Consider the following 22,389-nt stretch of genomic DNA (forward strand, 5'->3'; position numbering starts at 1 on the left):
TGGTCGGCCGGCCAGCCAGCCAGCCAGCCAGCCAGCCAGCCAGCCAGCCAGTCAGCCAGTCGGCCAGTCCGTCAGTCAGCCAGTCCAGTCCAGTCCGGTCGGTCGGTCGGTCGGTCGGTCGGTCGGTCGGTCGGTCGGACGGACGGACGGACGGACGGACGGACGGACGGTCGGTCGGTCGGTCGGACGGACGGACGGACGGACGGACAGACAGACAGACAGACAGACCAAAACTTTTCCGTCGAAGGTCCCCAAGAAAGACTACCATCTTTAATAATCGTCTTGTAGGCTTACGCCGCAGGAGCGAAGGAAAGAGACGCCAGAATGACAATAGACGCCAGCAGGGTAAGCGAGCCTTCACCTCACGTGCCACTGCCAAGCGCCGTCTATTTTTCTCCGTTTGCAGGCGCGTGCTCACCGCTTTTCGCGCTGCTCAAACGAGGGCGCTACAATCTCAAACGTGTCATGTAAGACACAACCACTTTCCGTGCATAGCGCGCTCGCAACCGTTTGGCTAGCTCCACATGTACCAAATTGGATATCACGTGACGTGAATAGACGACGATGGTAAACGAAACTCTCAACATGATAATCGTTATATATTTGTGTCATGTGAAACACGGCTACATGCTATGCTGACAGCGTGCTCGCGGCCGTTTCGCTAGCTCCATATATGATTGATTGATATGTGGGGTTTAACGTCCCAAAACCACTATATGATTATGAGAGACGCCGTAGTGGAGGGCTCCGGAAATTTAGACCACCTGGGGTTCTTTAACGTGCACCCAAATCTGAGCACACGGGCCTACAACATTTCCGCCTCCATCGGAAATGCAGCCGCCGCAGCCGGGAGAAATCTGCGGTTGCCCTCAAGCCGCCATTGCAGCAAACAATTCACGCTCCCAATACGACACTGAAATGTGATTGCTCCACTCAGAGCAGATGAAGTTGATCCGTATCTACCGTTAAAATTCAACAGGCTTCAGCCATTCGCACCAGCATTCACCTGTACTTCTGAACAGGCAGGATGCACTCACAGCTGCTCCAGTTAGCGTGTAATGCGGAAACTGACGGGGTATGCCTAATGTTATAAAATAGCAAAAACCAACGAATACTGAGCTCGACGCATGTCTGATGTGAATGAGTTTTGTGCGAGCACAAGAGTGGGCCTTGTCGCTTCATACTTAACGTCCGTTATTGTTATTAGTTGACATGTAGTTATCAAGAGACAGTAAACCAACGTGCCTTCAGCCGTCTGTCTCCGACCCTCTTTCCACAAAGCTCGAGGTGCGGTTACGGAGCCCTGTATAAAATGCGTTAATGTTGCTTATCTGGACTCACCTAAGACCACGCCGTCCAGGTCAAAGATCACGTGCGTCACCGGCATGAATTTAGCTGCCATGGCGGGCACCTGACGCGTCTTTTTCTCGTTCTTCTTCTCAATGTTTGGCGCATACCCACTGTCGTTATCGACAAAAGCGTTATTTCACTGAGTCGCTATACTCTCTTCCTTAGGAACAAAAAGAGAGCAGAGTTTGCCACTGGAAGAGTGGGAGGGAAAGGGACCCTTGAAGAACCGACAAGTGGCCAGAACATGTCATTAGTTTCTAGTAGAAATGAAAACAATAATAAATATAGTGACAGATTCTAAAATTTTCGAGTTGTGGCTAGAAATGCTATTATGAAATTGTGCTTAAAATTAACAAACGTAGTTAAGTCACGAAACATAACGACAGAGCCCTGAAGCTGGATTATAGAATACAGAGTTAATCTCATTGTTTTACGTAGTCGCGACGTCTGATAGAGTGCACGTTAGTCCTCTAAATTACAGCATATACATTACCATGCAGCCACGCTCAATTCTGTTCTACTTCCGACGTCAAAGGAGTCCCACGGTGAGAGGCGGCGTGAATGATGCAGCCGCCAGTGGCCAAAGTCGAGCTGAGGCGCATGCGCGCGGCGTGCACGCATTCGCAGTACACAACCGCACTCAAATACGAACCGCCCTCTCACCTATACTATTTGCGGTCTGTGAGTATAAAACTTCATATTTGCTGCAGCTAGCGAAATTTCGTATACAGATGCTTCGTGGCGTGTTCCACTGTACCATTTCGTGATTACACTCACATAAATGTTCAAAATGATCCTTTTATAGCTGTTCGAGGGCCAAGAATTGGAACACAAAAAGCCTTCCCTTGATTTATAACGCAGCAAGCTTTACCGACAGCATGACATTCTTTTCCACAACAGGAAATGAAGATAAAATTGTGTTTCACAGCCTAAATTATTCAGTCACGTGATGCTAATGATGGACAAGTTAGGTCAAATAAATTTGTTATACACATACTGGCACATATTGTTTTTTATGCAAAGAACAGAGCTGTTTTCCAAAACAAAATATTTGAAAAGGTAGTCACAATCCACAAAGGTGGAAACAAAAACGACTTTACCAATCTTAGGCCTATTTACATTAACGTGTTTTTTTTAAATGGCTTCGAAAATTATGACCAAGCAATTGTGCAGTTTCTTGGTGAAATACTCGGTCATTTCAATAGCACAATTTAGTTTTGTCAAGGGCAGATAGATGGAATTGGCTTTATTGACGCCAAAGTAGTTTATGAGTACTACACTTGACGCGAAAGAACATATTCTGGGTATACTTTCAGATCTCTCGAAAGCATTTGATGCCGTTCATCATATCACACTTCTAGATGAACTTGATCAGCACAGAATACGTGGTCACGCAAACGAGTTCTTGTCTTCGTATCTTCAGAATGGGCCTCAGTACGTTAGCCACAACCAATAAACCTCAAAAGTAAAACCTATTTATTCTACATGGTGTACTACAATAGAGCAATCTTGCGTCCCTTTTTTCATTGTTTACATGAATGATCTTTTTTTTGAGCACTTAAGATATTGAGTGGATTGCATAAGCAGACGACACCGTGAATTTATTTAGGGGCACCAATTCGGGCAATCTCACAAATTGCGCGAACACTATACTGAAGGATATAAAGCATTCGTGTGATAGAAACAATTTATTAAGTTCAATGCTAAGAATACCCGCGATCATCTTTTCCCAAAGCATAAGGCCCTGAATATGACAAGAAGTGTGTATTTAAACAATGAAAAAATTAAGGTTACAGGCGAGGTAATAACACTTGGAGATATATTTTCCGAAACATTGCTTTGAAACAAAGTTGTCTGTGTTTGTGAGAGTTAAATGGGATAACTGGATTATCGCATAGACACCGAATTGTTTTGGCCAGTGTTGTGAAACGTACTTTGTATAACTCCATTTATTTCTACAATAAAGTACTGCCACGTACTTTGGAGTACAACGTCAAAGAAAAATATCTTTCAGTTAGAATTTCGTCAAAACAAGCCATTCGGCGTGTACGAAATCTTGCTTCAGAAAAACACCCGTCTAATTATTTTTACGAATACAGAATAACGCAAGTTGAGTAAATTACTTCATTCGTCTGGCGTGTAATGCCGAACTGCCTCGTGAACGAAAAATGTGCGTTATATGAATTCGATTAGCCTACATCCTCGTGAAATTCTATGTAGCACAAGACACGCAGATCTTTTGTTACGACAGTTTTGTCACACTATCTATGGGCAGCAATCGTAACCTATAGTATGGCTGATCTTTAGAAAAAACCTTAAGTACACATGGATTAAACACGGGCAACATAAGCATAGAAGCTAGAGTGAGATGGTACGATCAATTATGATCAGTGATTAAGTTATAGCATGTACATTTCTTCGCAACTTTATGCGAGGGGTAGGATCGGTCGTATTTAGTGGAGTTACGTGCTCTCAATGTATTGTTATTAAATGTTCGCCTCAAGTGAACTCGTCATTCAGGAAGTGTCCTGAGGTGGCTCCTCGGAACTCCCAAGCTCATAACCAAATCTGCACGTTGTGCGAAACAAAAACCACTATGTGATACTGTATACTGTCACGATGAGTCACAAGTACTGGGGGATTTATTAAACCACCAGGTAGTTAGCACTAGGACGATGCGTCAGTCGTGGCTGGCCCTCGAGCAAAGAAGAACGCGATCTTCTTTTTTCCTCCAGATTTAGAGCCGCTCTTGCTGTCAACCCACTACGTGCTGGCGGCATTATCCCCCCTTCCGAAAAGAAAAAAAAACAAGTACCAAAAAGAGGAAAGGAAAGTACATAGCAGCACCGCGATGCTACTACGTAGGCACGTGAAAAAAAATGGAAATTCGGATGAAGTGAAAGTAAAAATTGAAGAGCGTGCCAACATAGGAAACGTCAACGAACGAGAAAGTAAGTTCACAAAATAAACAAAAACACAAAGAACGCTGTACGGTAAAGGAAAAGTTACGAACAACGCGCAATAAATGGCTTCATGCGCAACACATGAACGACGTCCGGCCTCAGCCGTGTCCTGCTCCGTGCATGGGGTGTTGAGTCCGGAACCACTTCGTAGTTCACGTCACTGACGCGGCGTAACACTTTATATGGGCCAAAGTACCGGCTCAGCAACTTTTCACTAAGGCCACGGCGGCGGACGGGCGTCCACACCCAAACTTGATCTCCGGGGCTGTAAAACACTTCTCTGTGGCGGGTATTATAGCGTCGTGCGTCTGCCTGCTGTTGCTGGCCGATGTGCAGTCACGCGAGCTGCCGGGCTTCCTCGGCACGCTCTGCGAGTTCTTCGGCGTCTGTTGCCAACTCGTCTTCGTCCTGACACGGTAGCATTGAGTCTAGCATAGTCTGCACTTCGCGGCCGTAGAGAAGCCGAAATGGCGTGAATCGCGTGGTCTCTTGCACGGCGGTATTATACGCGAAGGTCACGTAAGGCAAGATCCGGTCCTAAGTTTTATGCTGTACGTCGATGTACATTGAGATCATGTCTGCGAGGGTCTTATTCAGTCGTCCAGTAAGTCCGTTGGTTTGCGGGTGGTACGCAGTTGTCCTTCGGTGTCTGGTGTTGCTCAGTTTGAAAACTTCGTCCGTAAGCTGCGCGTGAATGCCGTCCCTCTGTCCGTTATTACACTGGAAGGAGCAACGTGTCGTAACACGATGTGGCGCATGAAAAATTGTGCTACCTCAGAAGCCGTGGCTCGTGGGATCGCCTGGGTTTCAGCGTAGCGTGTCAAATAGTCGGTCGCGACGATCACCCATTTGTTGCTGTCCACAGACATAGGAAATGGCCCGAGAATGTCCATGCCGACTTGGTCGAACGGCGTGCTGGGTGCTTCAATGGGCTGAAGCAAACCAGCTGGCCTAACAGATGGTTGCTTTCGGCGCTGACATTCCCGACAGCTCTTTACGTACTTCTTTACGCTTGCTGAAAGTCCTGGCCAATAGTACCTCTCGCTCACTCTGGCAAGTGTCCTTGAGTAGCCCAGATGACCGGATGTGGGTTCGTCATGGCAAGCGAAGAGGACGTCGTCTCGCATGTCTCGAGGATCCACCAGGAGGTAAGCACGATTGTTCGAACGAGCGTTCTTCTTGTACAGCACACCGTCTCGTAGGCAGAACGACGTCAACGAGCGGGATAAATGACGCGGTATGATTGCGCCCTGGCCCTCTAAATGATCAATGATTGGACGAATCTCTGCATCATCTCGCTGTCGTTTGCTCAAGTCTGATACACTAACGGCGCCCAGAAAGCCTTCGTCTTCCTCTGCTTCCTGACTGATGACATGAAGGGGTGCGCGTGACAGTGTGTCAGCGTCTTCATGCTTACGGCCGGACTTATGGACGATGGTGACATCAAATTGCTGCAGCCGCAAACTCCACCGTGCTAGCCGACCTGAAGGGTCACGCAGGCTTGCCAACCAACAGAGCGCGTGATGGTCCGTCACTATCTTGAAGGGACGACCATAAAGGTACGGGCGGAACTTGGTGATTGCCCACATGACTGCGAGGCACTCTTTCTCCGTAGTGGAATCATTCGCCTCGGCACGGGATAGAGAGCGGCTGGCGTAGGCTATCACTCTTTCGATGTCCTCTTGACGCTGAACGAGCACTGCACCGAGCCCACTGTTACTAGCGTCGGTATGGACCTCCGTGTCAGCATCATCGTCGAAATGAGCGAGAACGGGCGCTGATTGCATGCGCTGTCGCAGCTCATCGAAAGCTGCTTGTTGCTCGTTTTCATGACAAACGGCGTGTCGTACCTTGTGAGAGGAGTCAGAGGTTCTGCTATCTGTGAAAAGCCATGAATGAATCGGCGATAGTACGCGCACAAACCAAGGAAGCGCCGGACGGCTTTCTTATCGACAGGAGCTGGTAATTCGGCAACAGCGGCAAGCTTGTCCGGATCGGGACGGATTCCTTCGGCGCTAACTACATGTCCAAGAAATTTTAGTTCTTTATAGCCGAAGTGGCACTTCTGTGGCTTTAGTGTGAGGTCCGCCGATCGGATAGCCTCCAGCACGCTGCGCAGGCGGTGAAGGTGCTGTTCAAACGTGGTAGAGAAGACCACCACATCATCAAGGTAGACAAGACAAGTCTGCCACTTGAGCCCTGTGAGGACAGTGTCCATCATTCGCTGGAAAGTTGCCGGTGCTGAACACAAGCCAAAAGGGAGCACTCGAAATTGGTATAGGCCGTCTGGAGTCACAAAGGCTGTTTTCTCACGGTTTCACTGATCTACTTCGATTCGCCAATACCCGCTTTTGAGATCGAGAGAAGTGAAATAATGGGCACGACGAAGTCTATCCACCGAATCGTCGATACGTGGCAGCGGATACACACCCTTTTTCGTCACGTTGTTAAGCTTTCGGTAGTCGACGCAGAAGCGTAGCGACCCGTCCTTCTTTTTGACAAGTACGACTGGAGATGACCAAGGGCTGTTAGATGGTTCAATAACGCCATCGTCAAGCATCTCGGTGACTTGCGTACGTATTGCTTCACGTTTTTTGGCCGACACGCGGTAGGGGTCCTGGTGTATCGGACGTGCGTCCTCGTACGTGATGATCCTGTGTTGAGTGTTGGACGTCTGGCGGATCTTTGAGCAAGTTGCGAAGCAAGACCTGAACTCGAACAAGAGCGCTCGTAGTGCCGTCTGGTTAACGGTGGACAGATCAGGATTGATGTCAATATTACTCATTGACGTGTCGGCGGTATCCACTATTTCCGACGTGAAACAGTTGGTGACGTTTGCTACTTCGTGGGCAAACGCTATCGAAGTGCCACGGAAAAGATGTCGATGCTCGTCGCTAAAGTTGGTTACGAGCAATTCAGATCGACCATCACGAAGTTGTATTACACTTCTAGCTACACAAATGCCTTGCTGCAGGAGGTGTTCTAAATTTGTCTCAGCCACCACATCGCCATCGCCCAAACCACAGCATGTTACGTCGACTATAACACTTGTTCGTGGAGGAAGCATCACACTCTGTTCAGAAATACGGAGTACGTCGACACGCCTTCCACCATCCTGCACGTTGATTGCTCGCTGGGCTGAGAACGTGACGCGGCGCTCTCGAAGATCAATGATAGCTCCATTTTCTTGTAGAAAGTCAACTCCCAGAATGACGTCACGGGAACATTCGCGTAGAACAAGGCAGCTTGCTACGACTGTGTACCCTTGAATCTGTACTCTAGTTGTGCAGGCACCCAGTGGAGTAACGACGTGGCCACCAGCTGTCCGAATCTGCGAGTTATGCCACGGCGTGATGACTTTCTTCAGCTGCGTTGTCAGTTTCCCGCTCAGTATGGAATAGTCTGCGCCGGTGTCCACTAACGCATTAACTGCACAACCATCAATTGTCACTGCTATGTCGAGTGAAAGTCGGCCATCCTTTGCAGCAGTATGTGATGTCGGACCGGTTTCTGTACAGTTCTGCGTCAATAGGAGGTCTTCAGCGCTTCGAAGTTCAGCGACCCCGCCCCCAGAGGTCGCTCTGGCTAGTTTTCCCGGCGGGGGCTGGGAGACCATGTGGTAGAATACCGCTGGGGCGTTGATGAAAATCGCCTCGGTGATGGCGAGCGCGACTGGCGCCCGGCAGATGGTGGTGCATGCTGGTGGGAGAGGTAGTTTTCGATGTCGCGCGGTCTCTGGCCACAACGGGGTGGCGGTGCGTACGCAGAGCAGCCGCGAAGCCCAAGACGGCGATATGGGCACTGGCGGTACAAGTAATCAGCTTCTCCGCAGTGAAAGCACAGAGGCCGGCGATCAGGTGTGCGCCAAACATCAGACTTTCGAGGAGACGTGCGCCGATCGTCGATGTACTGAACTGGTTGCACTGAACGATGGGCGACAGAAGCACCAGGGACAAAGGCCAACGGTGGTGGCGTGTACGTGCCTTCGTAGAACGGTATGTGCTGCGCTGACTGTAGTGAAACAGCAGGAACAGGATGGACGAATAATGGCGGCGTTGCAGCAGGGCGTTTCAAGGCTTCCGCGTAGGTTGTCTCACGGCGGTATTCAGCAGGAGCTGGCACAGCTGTATCATGAGGCAAGGTGTCCCGGAGGGCCTGGTGCAGCTCATCCTTGATCACAGTTGCAATAGAGTTGACTGTAGGATGAGGTGTTACACCAGCCTTTTGTAACTCTTCACGTACTATATCACGGATGAGTTCACGTAGACAATCGTTGTTGGTTCTAGTGGCGGTGAAAATGTCGGCAGTAGACATGCCACTGACTTGCCTGTCGTATTGGTTGGATCGCTGCTGCAGCATTTTTTCCATTGTCACGGCCTCGGACAAGAACTCCGCGACCGTCTTCGGAGGACTTCGCACGAGGCCGGCAAAAAGCTGGTCCTTGACACCGCGCATCAAGTGACGCAACTTCTTGTCCTCCGTCATTCTTGAATCGGCCCGTCGGAAGAGGCGCGTCATGTCTTCGACGAACGTGGTCACAGTTTTGTTTGACAGCTGGACGCGGGCCAGAATAGCTCGTTCACCTCGTTCTTGGCGATCAGCACTGGCATACGTCTGCAGAAGTCTACGAGAGAATTCGGGCCACGTCGTCAGCTGTTCCTCTCGGTTTTGATACCACGTACGTGCCCCGTCTTCGAGATAGAAGTAGACACGACCCAGTTTCGCCGCGTCGTCCCACTGATTCAAGGTGGCTACGCGCTCGAAATCCGCCAACCAGTCCTCAACGTCCTCGTGCTTCGAGCCATGGAACGTCGCCGGTGCGCGTGGGCTTTCCAACGTGTAGCGGTTCGACGTCGTGCTTCCCGTGCCGGTTGCCGAGGTTTGCACCGAAGCGCTGGTCATGTTTGTCGACGTGGTGGGAGCAGTATCGTCGGCTTCCGGAGGCAATCCCCTGATTCGGCGGCTGGTCCGATGCACGGGAGTATTGACTGGCACTGGACTCGTATCGCGGCTTCCTGGGGGGGTCTGCAGCATCCGTGAGACTACCCAGCACTTCCACCAGTTTGTCACGATGAGTCACAAGTACTGGGGGATTTATTAAACCACCAGGTAGTTAGCACTAGGACGATGCGTCAGTCGTGGCTGGCTCTCGAGCAAAGAAGAACGCGATCTTCTTTTTTCTTCCAGATTTAGAGCCGCTCTTGCTGTCAACCCCCTACGTGCTGGCGGCAATACTCATTGAGTGGCACACGGTTTATAAAACGTGGCCAAACGATATGGCGTTGACGTTGTTTTTAGGTGCGAAGCTTCTTACGGCGTGGGTCGTGCGTCCTGTCATAAGTGTATGTAGCCATCTCTCGTTAGGTCTTTAGAAGGCAGTACTTCTCTTCAGCGGCGGCGGCCCGGGCTCGAAGACGCAACCCGATGTGCGAGCGTGCGAGGCAGAAGCGTGTCGTGAAGCTGCACGGTGCCGCCGACAAGGTTCCGATGTGTGAGCTCAGGAGGCCGAATTAGCGCGGCAGCGTCGCCAGGCCGCACAAGAAGCTGTACCTAGCACCCAATCTTCCAATCGAACACGTCAAAAGGTTCATTGACCAGGACATGCGCATATACGACAAGTTGAGGCGTTACTGCTCGTCGGCGACTTCAACGTGGACGTATCGGACCCGAAAAAACATTGGTTGATGCAATACATGACGATCTGGTACGGACTCAGGTGCATCTCCTTCGACTACCCCGATCACAAGACGACCACCAGGGGAACGTACATGGACGTCATGTTTGCAAACTTTCACGTACAACCAGGGCAAGAACCGCTTTCGGTGGATTTCACCGACCATAGGGCGGTCATACTGAAGGCGAAACGAAAACCGAACGTAATAAACGACATTGTTTAATAAACATTTTAATGACATTTTACTCACGAGTTTTATTTGAGGTGTGGAGTGAGGTATCTTTAATCGCCCCACTCTTCATAATTCCCCCGTGGATATGCCGTCAGTTTGTTGTTCTCCTCATGAGCTTGTGTCTGAGTGCGCAAAAGTGCAAGAAAAAAACATTGATCAGTTGAGCAAAAGTAATGAAAGTGTTCTTGCCAACTGTAGTATAAACTATTCCTTCTGATATGCAGAATGCATAGAGGCCATTGTATATAAGATTCCTTTATCATGCGGTAGAACGTACATGGTTCAAAATAGAAGATTCATCAACGTTCGACTACGAGTACACGAACGCTCATTATTAGTTTCAAAACGATACTACCTCAAAGCTCATTGTCACGAATGCGGCTGCGTACCCTTATTCAACGACAGAATGACACTTTCGCATTATAGGAATCAGCTAGAAAGAGAAGCGAGTGAAGCCTTCCACATCCGACAAAAAATGAATATAGTGTCAGCATGCCTCAATGGCGCTGAGAGACGCAGAATTTACCCATCTTTCTAGCACCTGCAGACTATGATACCAATGTTAAATTGTTTCCCTTGTTTGCAGCGTGTTTGGTTGTTTCACTGTTTGGTGTTGCACTTTTTAAAGTGGCACTTCACCTATATATATCCAGTTCTTTCCAAAATAAATAATAGTAGCAAGCCATCGCATGTCTGTGTTCTTTTTTTTGTCGTTGTCTCGCGTGCACTGTTCAGTCAAGACGGACAACATGTGTCCCCGTTTCTGCTTCACGGATTTCATCTTGCTTGATCCTGCCATGTAACTTGAAGGCCTCGCCTCCGTTCAGAGGGGTCATTGAGCCAAAATCCGCAGGACACGAGCCAGCAACGCTGAGAACAAAAACCACCTCAAAAGAATCACAAACAGCCTTCCGGACCGGCTCAACACAGCCCTAGCGCACACAGGAGGACCGAAAACCAGAAAAGAACAGTCCCCACCGTCTAGTTGTCCATGAAACGTAAGTAGCTAATTATAACGGCATGAAAGCTGGCGCGAAACATGACAGCAGGATATCAAACTCACACGTAACTCGCCGTAGAATACGAGCCATCGACTCGCCTTAGCCGGTGCCCCAAACCGGCATGGCCTCTCCTCTATAGCACGAAAAAAGGAACACCCCATCGCACCTAGCGTGACCGACAACCCATTCCATCTCTGGTCTGCCCCCCCGAAAAGTCTCCGGACTCGTCTCACACCCCCTCTTATCCGCCAGGCACTTTTCCAACCCCTGTGGCTTTTTGGATGCCGACGCTCGTCCCGCGCATGTGCAATGCGCATGTGCTCTCTCCTCACCCTGCTTCCACAATGCGTGCTGCAGATAAAGACCCATCGGCACGACACTTCCCTCCCCCCACACAAGAATGGACACTACACGGCGTGTCATATAGTCCACACACCAAAAAAGGCAATAATTAACACGATAAAGAATACAAAACAGTAAAGTAAGAAGCAGTGCCTGATTAATGTGCACAGTTCGTCGGGCCCCCCAACATTTCATTATAGTCGCGTGTCCCTGTCGACGCAGTTTGTCAGGCACCACCACACATCACCACTCGTCGCATGTCTGTCATGAGTTGCACCGAACGGAGCCTGCGCACATGTCACACATCGCATAAAAATTCGAGACCTGTCTTTGTCCCGTCGAGTGCACAGAATGGAATGGGCACGTAGCATGTGTCGATGTTAACAGGAGCCTGTGCCGGCGTTCCATGACGGGGGTCTGCCTTGTGCTTTGTCAAGGAATTGTAGGCACTGAAGTGGGTGCAGATTTTCTGTGAACGAGAAGATTACTACAGCAGGACAACAACAAAAACAACACCACCTCCTAATTGTCCAACAACTCATACGCATGGCAGCAATGTCGATGATTGTAGGGGAAGGAGTTTACGCATCTAGTGGGCGCTCGTAGTAAGCTTTCAGGTCAGACACGCTACGACTCGACCACCACGTTTGTTTCTGAGAAGGCATGCCAACCTAAAAATTTGCTTTGCAATCACATAGGGTTCATCCCATCTTGGTGTGAGGGAGGCAGCAAACCCTTTTGCTGCATCACTGAGTGGATGCGTGCGGCGGAGCACCGCATCGCCGACCGTGAAGTTTAAAGGTCGCCTGCCCTTGTATACATTGATTGCAATGTTCCAAGCGAGCTAGTTTCAAGTTCTTTCTGGCTTTCCGCAAAGTTTCGCTTCAGCGTGTGGAAAACTATTGCGCGAACGTCGCGTAGTTGCAGCATGGTGATTCGGAGTCATGGGTGAGAGCATGTTCGATGAGGAATTAGAGCTCGTGACCAAGGAGAATGGCTGCCGGAGTAAAGCTAGTTGAAGGATTCACTGCTCTTTGCATGGCGAATGCCATTTATTGTACGCGTTCATCATAGTCCCTGTGCCGGTCAGTAAAAGCCACCAACATTGCTTTGAGGTTTCTGTTGACACGCTCAGTAATGTTGGCCTGAGGGCGGTAAGATGTCGTTTTTTTGTGGTGTACACCAAAAACTTTGCAAGTGTCAGCAAATATTCTACCTGTGTAATATGTGCCATTTTTGTTATTAGCTGCTTTGGAAAACTAAAGCGAGTGAACGTCTGCAGCAAACAATCCCAAATTACTCTAGAATCGAGCCGGCGTATACGAGAGCAGCTCTGCCCATTTAAAAAATGGCCAGTGACTACTAACAAGTACCGACACCCCCAGCTGATATCAGGTACGGGCCCATTCCGTCAAAGACAACGAATTTTCATGGGTAGCTGCTTTCCTCAGATTGCATGAGGCCCGGTAGTTTGCCTCCCTTCGGTTTCGCGAACTGGCAGGTAGGGCAAGCGCGAACGTATGTTATGACGTCCTTTCTTATGTGCGACTATGTGGCGACACAACACAACTTTTAAAAAGTCTTCTTGCCATTACTGCGACCAGCGAGGCGTGTGTGATGAAAGTACGCCAAGAGCGTTTTGCGTAGAGTCCAAAGAATGAAAACGTGGAAAGGGGCATGATAATAACAGCGCAGACAAAAGACACGGACAAAAGAAGGGACATTAAACACAGAGCTGTGTTGCCTTGAACGTGCTTTCTCTATTCCGCGTTCTTAGTGGGTGTTACCATATATTATCATGCTATCAGACTAACAAGCCCACATCGCCACCCTCGTGGAACGGGGACTCATCCTGCGTTGAAAGTGAGGACATGTAACGCAAAAGCAGGCCGTCATCAACTTGCAAGTAGCTGCCATGCCTGTTTGCGGACCGTGTGCTTCCGGTGCGGCTGGCAGCGCCCAGGCCACTGCATATCTGCTTGCACTGGTTATCGCGTCTCTGCGTCAAGGAGCTGCTGTCATGAAACCAGTGTTCCCCAGGCGTCTTCAGGCACTGTCACAACCAGGACCTCGGCGGCTGGTCTACCATTCCGCACAGTGGCGCTCAGGAAAGCTCGTTGGCTACTTTGTTGCCGGTGCTTTTCTTGTATTTCCACCCTGTATTAATACATCGGAAGAGAGAGAGAGCCCACCGGGTCAGACGACCGGATGGGTTTTGGAGCTTTGACAGCTTGACAGCAGCTGGTGATCGTTGTGAATCGTGAAGTAAGCTCCATCAAGATACATGCCAAACTTGTTCAGCGCGAGTACGATTGCAAGGCACTCTTTCTCCGTTACGCTGCAGTTCCTTTCTGCGCCTGAGAGCGTGTAGCGTGTGGCTCGCAAATGCTAGCGGGTAAAGCATTCCTTGGTATTGCGAGGAACCGCTCACAATATTCTCGAAGCAAGACTGCTTCAAGGCTTAATTCACTTGCGTTGGTCTGCACAGTGAAGGGTAAGTTCAGGTCAAGAAGGCACAGCCGCGCTGTATCAGCGATCGCCTCCAACAGAGCCTGGAATACTGCCTGCTCCACGTTAGTCCAAAACAAATGGGTACCCTTGCGCAGGAGCTGGTGAAGTGGTCTTGCCAGATTGGCGCAGTGAGGAAATAAGTGGCGGTAGAAGCCCACCGTGCCCAAAAAGCGTAGCAGGCTCGTAAAGCCCATTGGTGGCGGAAAATGCAGAGTTGCCCGAAGTTTTGTTTACCTGGGCGTATTCTAACTTCTTCGACAATGAAACCTAAGAGGTTGATTTTGTTTGAGACCAACTGAACTTTCCGTGGTTTGATGGTGATCCCTGTGTCTTGCATTCGTTGTATGCAGTGGGTAAGTGGATCAGGTGCCTGTCGAAAGTTTCTGAAAACACTACCACGTCGTCCATGCAAGACATTGCATAACTAGTGGATTTGGCATATGAAAGCGCAATGTCCATGACACGCTGAAATGTGGCCGGCGAATGGCACAGACCGAAAGGTAACCTAGAAAACTCGATCCCCGCAGGTCGCGGGATCAAATCCCGGCTGCGGCAGCTGCATTTCCGATGGAGGTGGAAATGTTGTAGGCCCGTGTGCTCAGATTTGGGTGGGTGCACGTTAAAGAACCCCAGGTGGTCAAACTTTCCGGAGCCCTCCACTACGGCGTCTCTCATAATCATATGATGGTTTTGGGACGTTAAACCTCACATATGAATAAATAAATAAATAAATAAATAAATAAATTTAAAACTCGACCAATCTCCTATGGCGAGTAAAAGCCGTTTTCTTAGCATCGCACTCTGCTAACAGAATTTGAAGAAAGCCTCTGCTACAGTCTAGGGCAGTGAAGAATTAGGCTGCCCCAAGAGATTACATAATGGAGTTCATTGATGAAACGGCGTACAAGTATAACTGTGACGGTGTTCGACCGCTGGTAGTCAATGCACAGCCACGCAGAGCCAACCTTTTTTGCAGCTAAAACAACTGGAAATGCCCAAGAGTGTTGTAAACTTACAGCACTTGTGGCAAGCATTTCGTTGAGAGCAGCACCGAGAAGTTCACGCTTGTGGGCACTAAGGGGACGCGCATGGAAACGGATAGGGCGGATGTCCTCTGTGTTAATCCTGTGTTCCAATCAGTGGCGAATCTAGAGGGGGGGGGTAGGGGCGATCGCCCCTCTCACAGTCTGTCAGCACCCCTCCCTCTCTCTTCAGAGCTTGCCATCGACCTGCTATCACTAGTTAGGACAAATGAGTGGGACCACTGTGAGCACACAGTAACAGTATTTCAAAGTAACAAAAAATACACAAAAAATCAAAAGACGTTTCGGCTCCCCACACGGGAGCCTCCTGCACTATGTTTGTCCGCGACCGGAAGGAATTCCGCTGGACTCTTGAATATAGTAATAGTAATTACGCCACTACAGGGTTTTTGTGCCAGTAAAAACAAAAAAGTATTGACACGCCCACCTTTGAGGTGTTAATTCAAACGACTGCCCCCCCCATTAAAATGTGTGGCTGGATCTGCCCTTGGTTACAACACATGAACTTTGCCAGGAGCCTCTGTGAACAAAGCGGCAAAGGGCTTTAGGGCTGTTTCAATTCTGGCTTTAAGCTGTGATGGCGCTTCGAAGGATTCGATAACTGCCAAGAAGTCATCTGTGGTCTCCAGGAACGGATGCAAATTGGTTGCAAGCAGATCAGACGGAGGTTTTGGCAAAGTAAGCACAAATGTGAGTGGTTTTGAAGTGACACCATGGCTGTAGATGTCCATAAAGATATAGAGCACGATTTCTCACTTGGCTATAAAATTGCGTCCCAAAATCATGCGGCAGTAAAGTCCGGGTAGGTGTAGGAAACGTTGCCAAGGTTGTTGCCCATCGAGTGTAACCGCTAAATGAGCTGCAAGCGTAGCCAGGGCAACATGAGCAGAGGCCACGCGCAGATTATTGTTTACCCTTCGCAAAGCAAAGCCTTTATTTCACAGGCGTTCTTGATACAATCTCCGAAAACAGAAACCGCTGAGCCACTATCTATAAGAGCCCGAACTTTTACTCCTGCCATGGAAACTTACACAAACGTTGCTTTATCAGCGTGGGCGACGAGAGAAAGAAGATCGCTCAGCATATTGTGAAGTAAGCTATGGCTGTTATCGGGCGGGGAGCTCTTCGTAGGAGTTTTGGTTTCCTGGTGCTCTGGTAGTTGTCCACTCGGACAGAGATGCGGTTTGATCATTTGGTCGGGCGCTGCTTTGCGGAAAGTTTTCCGTTGTTGTGCTTCCTGGCAGCTGGATGATGTGAAGGCCAAAACAGCTGGCATTGAGGCCTTTGCGATGTGCCTAGCAGTTCTCGAATACGATCCGCAGCCCACAGAGGAGCCGCAGTAGGTTTTCTAGGGCCTGCGTAAAGTGAAAGGACCGTGGGGGGTGGTAGAATGTTGGCCACCGATTGGCGTGCGCTCGCCATCGGTGACCCCACTTATACTCCTGGTGGCCAGGACGTGGTCTGCTTGGGCACTTGCTTCTGTATTGACCCCAACCTCCACATTGGAAGCACACCGGAGGGTTCGTGCCTGTGCCTCCTGCATCAGAATCGGCGGTGGCCGCTACTGGCTGACCTTGGCTCAAGGCGCCGGGTGAGGGTGCCCAACGTTCCTGGGTCGTTAACGGAAAGGCAGACGGAGCAGATTGTAGCGGCTGAATTGGTCTAGAGGCCGTGATGGAGGCGTAAGTGGGACCACTGGGTCAGACCGACTGTGCCATGCACAGGATGACTCAGGGCGGATTCGGGCGGGGACGATGGTTGATATGTGCGCTCCACCAACATCGCAGCCTGAATATTACACGCTGCTTTAACGAAGACGTCGAGCGAAGGGAATAAAAAATTGGCATTGGCTTAGCTCAGCTATGCCAGGATATAGGTAGCGTTAGCAAAGGTTCAGCTGATTATTCTTAGCTTTCCAGATATCATGCTTACAGCTGTTCCAATGACACACACACGGTATACGTATTATGTGGCACATGTATATTTATTTATTATTTGGCCGGGCAAATACTTCGGCATCCGATGAGTTGAGCTTCTCCGCTCTACTGCACTGTTGAGCAGCATTTGCACTCTCCATCTCCATGGCTATACCACAGTGGCAAACGCCAGTCAGAGGCGCTATCAAGCGGCTCCAGCGCAGTGTCAGATGGCGACTGCACAGGGAAGGCGCGCGCGTCGGCGTCCATATGTCTACTAAGGTTATGACGGCACTCCTCTGGAAAGCGCACACAGGGGGCGGCGAGTCGCGCGCGGCCGCGGCCGAGTGCGAGGGAGGTGCCGGTTCCGGTGCGTGACACCACTGATCGTCTGCGCAGTGCATGGAATAGCGCACACACCGGCGGCAAGCCACGCGCGGTGGCGGCGGAGTATCATTGCGCATGCGCAGACCAGTGCCACGCAAAATTGGCTCAGCTAGGCCAGTGTAGCTAACGCTACAAAAACCCCTTCAGTGCGCTGGAAATGCGGATGCGACTGTCTAACTGCCTGAATAACTCTTTCCGCTTCAGATGCCGAAGGGTCTGCGTTCTCGTAAAACTTCTGTAAAGACCACATGTGTTTTTTGAGGCTTTCACGCTCAGCCTGTGTACGACTGCGCAGTCTATATTTTATGCGAACGACGTAGTCGAGTGGAAAAAATTCAGTGCGTAATAGCTGCCCAAAGTGGGTCAACTTTCCAAAAACTGTGGATGACGACAATGGGCGGCCGAACCGGACAGGGGGGTAGGCAGAACGCGTAGCAGAAGGGTGTAATTTGGGAAGGCTTGTGCGTCGCAATAATCTCGTAACAATTGCGTAAAATCTGCGACTGATTTCTTGTCCGTGTGTCCCTCGTTTGTAGGCACGGCCAGCGGTAATCGAAAACTGCCGTCTGGTGTAGCCTGGCTGGACGACACGAGATGTACCTGGTGAGGAGACGTCCTGTTGCGCCTTGTCGGTCAAAATATTAGATTCGAGGTACGTAGGATTTTCACTTTCACGAATTGTAATTGAACCGGAACGCAGGAGCATTGGAATATTCACATAGCATATCGCGTTTGAGATGATGATGATAATGATGTGTAGGTCTTAAGGGCGCAGGGGCCAATTCATGGCCAATGAGCGCCATTTCAGTAGATAGGAGATGTGAGCAATGATATGGTATTTGGCTGTAAAGGTGCCTTAAAATTCCTCATGCTTTGCGGGTAAAAACTAGGAGTATTAAACGCATGACGGTGGCGTGAACTATGTACAGTGAAACTTAAAAGCCAATTTTCGTGACAATAAAACTATGCTGAAGACGTAGCCACCGCAGCCGCGACCTCAGCAGTGAGGTCGTGCTACGGATCAGCTCGATATATGGGTTGAAAGCTATGTATATCATAAAAATGCAAACAGTGATTAGACTTTAAAAAGCGATCCCTACCGATGAGCAAGGCTGGATGTAGCGCCAGCTGCTGTCGTTAGGGAAGCAAAAAGTGCTTGTTTCTCATGGCATCTAGCTCATTGCACTGCACAAGGATGTTTAGAAACGTAAATTGTTCTCCACATTTTTCACACAATGGCGGATCACCACCAGACAAAACGTGTGAATGTGTTGAGTGAGTGTGTCGAATTTATAACCTTGTAAGTGTGACTTATATGTAGCGGGAGCTAAATACTGTTGGCTAATTTTAGAATCTTGGTTCGATACCGTGAAATTTATTATCCGTTTTTCTATCCCACAGGTGTTGCCAGAACGCCCTGAGTTTCCGTCGCAGGAAGGCTTTCTTGTCAATAGCAGGGATGGCCAGGAATGTAATGGAGGGTGAGCGCGGTCGTGCGCAGGCCAAGCCAGCTGGTCCACCACTACGTTTCCATCGATCTCGTGGTGCCTTGGCACCCAGCACATCACAACCTGTCGTTTGAGGGCGTAAATTAGGCCTAAAAGAGAGTAAAGTGATATAAGGACAGGCTTTTTATGTTTTTTCAGCGTTTTCAAAGCTGTTACGACACTCAGCGAATCTGTGTAAACAACCACACGTGGCAGTTGTAATTCCTTGATATGTTTGACGGCCAAAGATATCGCATGTGCTTCTGCAGTGAAGATACTTGTTTGCGGGTGCAGAATACCGGACTTTGAAAGAAGATGGGCCAACAACAGCATATGACACATCAGTACGAGACTTTGACGCATCTGTGAAGACTTCTGTGCAAGTGTATTTATGTTGTTTGAGGAAGTGTGTGTGGATGTGTGCAGTAGGTGCGTGTTTAGTACCCTCCACAAAGGATACGTCACAGTGAATTATCTGTCACTGCCACGGTGGTGGATATGCTGAGGGAGCCATACACTGGTGCTCTAGAAGTAGCACGCCTGTTTCCTCAGCGAGGCTCCTTACACGGAGCGAGTAGAGCTGTCTCAGTGAAGGACGGTTGTTGAGCAAGGCAGCAATGAACACATCACTAACTATGGTATGAGCGGGATGTTCCTCGTCAGCGTTAACCTTCAGGTAGTATGAGAAGGCCAGGTAACATCTCTGCAGATGGAGCGGCCATTCATTTGATTCTGCATTCATGCTTTCTACAAGGCTATTTCGAAAGGCACCCATAGAAAGGCGAATGCCTGGATGGTTGATGGTGTCGAGCATCTTTAAGGCTGATGGGGTCGCAGACTGATAGGTGACAGCACCGTAATCTAGACGCGTGCATACGAGGCTTCTATACAAATCCATCAGGCATTTCCTGTCACTACCCCATGTAGGGCGTGAAAAGACTTTAACAATATTCATTATCTTAAGGCAGCTGTTCTTTAAGTACTTGATATATGGAATGAAGGTTAGTTTTGGGTCCAATATTAGGCCCAGAAACTTATACTCAGACTTTACAGCCAGACCTTTACCATGCAGGTCAAGCTCAGGACCGGGATGAACGCCCCTCTTCCGGCAGAACAGGATGCAGGTACTTTTTTGCGCGTTCAGTGTAATACACATGTCACACGGGCACTTAAAAATCTTTTAAGTGGTCTTTTTCCGAAAAGGAGTTCCTGACAGCAGACACACGGCACAGAGCAAACTCCTTTTCAGAAGCGGTCTTTTTCGTAAACGGAGTTCGTCGATCTCTTTTACGGCACCGAATGAGTAGCCTCGAGACCACTGGGCGCCAGCAATTTTCGAGTGGTGGGAAAAAAGGAGCGAATGCTTATTTTTCTGTCAGCAAAACTCTTTGTAAAAACGAATTTCGTATCCTACAGAAGGTGTAATGAACTCTTTTAATGGTTATTTCCTTTTCTACTCTCGTAAGCAGCTACAACGCGTCGGACAACGCGTCAGCAATATCACGTGGTGACGCTCGGTCTCGCGCCGCGCCATCTGTCGCGCCGTGCACTGCCTTTCGAGCTCACTGCGCAAGCTCTCCAGAATGAAACGAAAAGTGGACGGGTACACTCGAAAAGATTGCTTGAAGTTCTGCTCACCGAGGTGAGGTAGAGTTCCCTCGAACCACCTCTCGTTTCGTCTGAAGGCCCAGATCGATCGATCGCAGGCCTTCTCCGACAGCTCCAGTGCGCACAGCAAGGAATTGCTGAACAGCAGTTGCTGCTTGATCCTCTCCTTGGCGGCTTTTGCAGCGTCTGCCCCGCTTTCCAAAGTGAGAAGGCAGGCCGTGAGGCTTGCGATCCTCGCTTTTTCTTCCGTATGGTCGCCCATAACGTGTCGAGAGCAGTCGAGAGCAGCGAAAAACAAATACGGTAAATAAAAGCCCAGTGGTGCCAGACGGACTTGTGCACGTCGCTAGTTATGGGAATGCTTCCTTAACTAGTGCAACATACGTCGTCAACATACAACATATTTAATGGGATAAGGAGGCGTAGGGAGTTCGTTTTCATCATTAAAATTGTACAACTTAATACCCCTCCTTGCGGCACTCCTGTTTCTTGAACGGGACAACACACTGCCCACTCGAACATGGCATGTCTGATTGGACAGGTAGCTTTCGATTATTGCCAACATTCTGCCTCGCACACCTAGGTGTGACAGGTCTCGGAGTATACCAAAGCGGCACGTTGTGTCATAGGCTTTCTCGATATCTAGGAACACAGAAAAAAAATTGTGAATGAAAGCATCACAAATTTGCGCCTCGATGCGGACAAGGTGGCCAGAAGTGGATTTAGCCTCCTGAAACCCGCACTGATATGGATCAACTAGGCTATTTGTTTCAAGGAAGTGCATCAGTCGCCTGTTTATCATTTTCTCAAAGACGTTGCACAGGTAACTCGTCAATGCTGTGGGCCTGTAACTTGATGCTGAAGATGACTCCTTACCCTGTTTAAGGATTCGAATAATGATGGCTTCTTTCCAGGTGGAAGGGATGTCCGCAGAAAACCAAACAGCATTATACAAGCAAAGGAGGGTTTTTTATGTGTCAGGGAGCAGACGTTTCAGCATTTCGTACGCTATACGGTCAGAGCCTGGGGTAGTCCTGTTACAGGAATTTAGTGATGCTTTTAGCTCTGCTAAGAATAAAGGTTCATTGTATGTGTCATTATTTGTGGATTTCAATTCCATTTTTTTGTTTTTCTAATCTTTCTTTGTAACGTTGGAACGCCGGACTGTAATGGGTTGAGTTGGAGACCTGTTCAAAGTGTGCACCGAAGAAGTACGCTTAGTCTTCCAAACCATTACCTTGTGTATTTACTAGAGGAAGAGGATGTGCTTCTCTCCCTACTACCTTGCTGACTATGCTCCAGACTCTTGCCTCATGTGTATATAAGTTGATGCCAGATAGAAACTTCTGCCAGCTCTCCCTTCTGGCTTGCTGACGCGTTCTCCTGCCTTGTCACTTGATGTTTTAAAATTTACAAGGTTCTCGGCAGTTGGGGAGTCTCGAAGACGCTTCCATGCATTGTTTTGTTTTTTACGCACATTGAGACACTCACTGTTCTACTAGGACACGCGTTGTTATCTGGGTAGTCCAAATGTTCGCGGAATGCACTTAGCCGCAGTTTCAATAAGAAAAGCAGTAAAGAATTCTACAGATGCATTTATGCTACAGCCGCATACGCCAGTCCAACTTACGCTAGCTTTCTTGTAAAATAGGTTCCAATCGGCTTTATCTATGAGCCATTTGGGAACATGAGCAGGACATTCAGAAGATGTTAGTGTACTCACAATTATTAGAAAATGGTCACTTCCATAAGGATTGTATATGACTTTCCATGTGAGTAGAGATAGGAGCGATGGAGAGAAAATGCTCAGGTCTATCGATGAGTAGGTATTGTTAGCCAGGTTATAGCATGTTCACTCTTTTCGATTGAGGAGAC

At 49.0% G+C, this 22,389-nt stretch overlaps 1 protein-coding gene and 1 long non-coding RNA gene across 2 annotated transcripts in view; one reads left to right on the top strand and one right to left on the bottom strand.

Annotated features, from left to right (window-relative positions):
• LOC119187076 (pseudouridine-5'-phosphatase) overlaps nt 1-1,460 on the bottom strand; it is a 41,061-nt gene extending 39,601 nt beyond the window's left edge. The window contains exon 1 of the mRNA XM_037435331.2: nt 1,342-1,460. Coding sequence (XP_037291228.2) covers nt 1,342-1,402 — 61 coding nt within the window. The 5' untranslated portion in view covers nt 1,403-1,460. The remainder of the gene's footprint in view (nt 1-1,341) is intronic.
• The window catches only part of LOC142767662 (uncharacterized), a 61,304-nt gene extending 39,276 nt beyond the window's left edge, over nt 1-22,028 (top strand). Inside the window, exons 2-3 of the long non-coding RNA XR_012885083.1 lie at nt 17,956-18,071; nt 18,821-22,028. This is a non-coding gene — a long non-coding RNA (uncharacterized LOC142767662). The remainder of the gene's footprint in view (nt 1-17,955; nt 18,072-18,820) is intronic.
• The last annotated feature ends 361 nt before the right edge of the window (nt 22,029-22,389 follow it).

Source organism: Rhipicephalus microplus, chromosome 7, assembly GCF_043290135.1.
Source record: "Rhipicephalus microplus isolate Deutch F79 chromosome 7, USDA_Rmic, whole genome shotgun sequence".
NCBI lineage: Eukaryota > Metazoa > Arthropoda > Arachnida > Ixodida > Ixodidae > Rhipicephalus > Rhipicephalus microplus.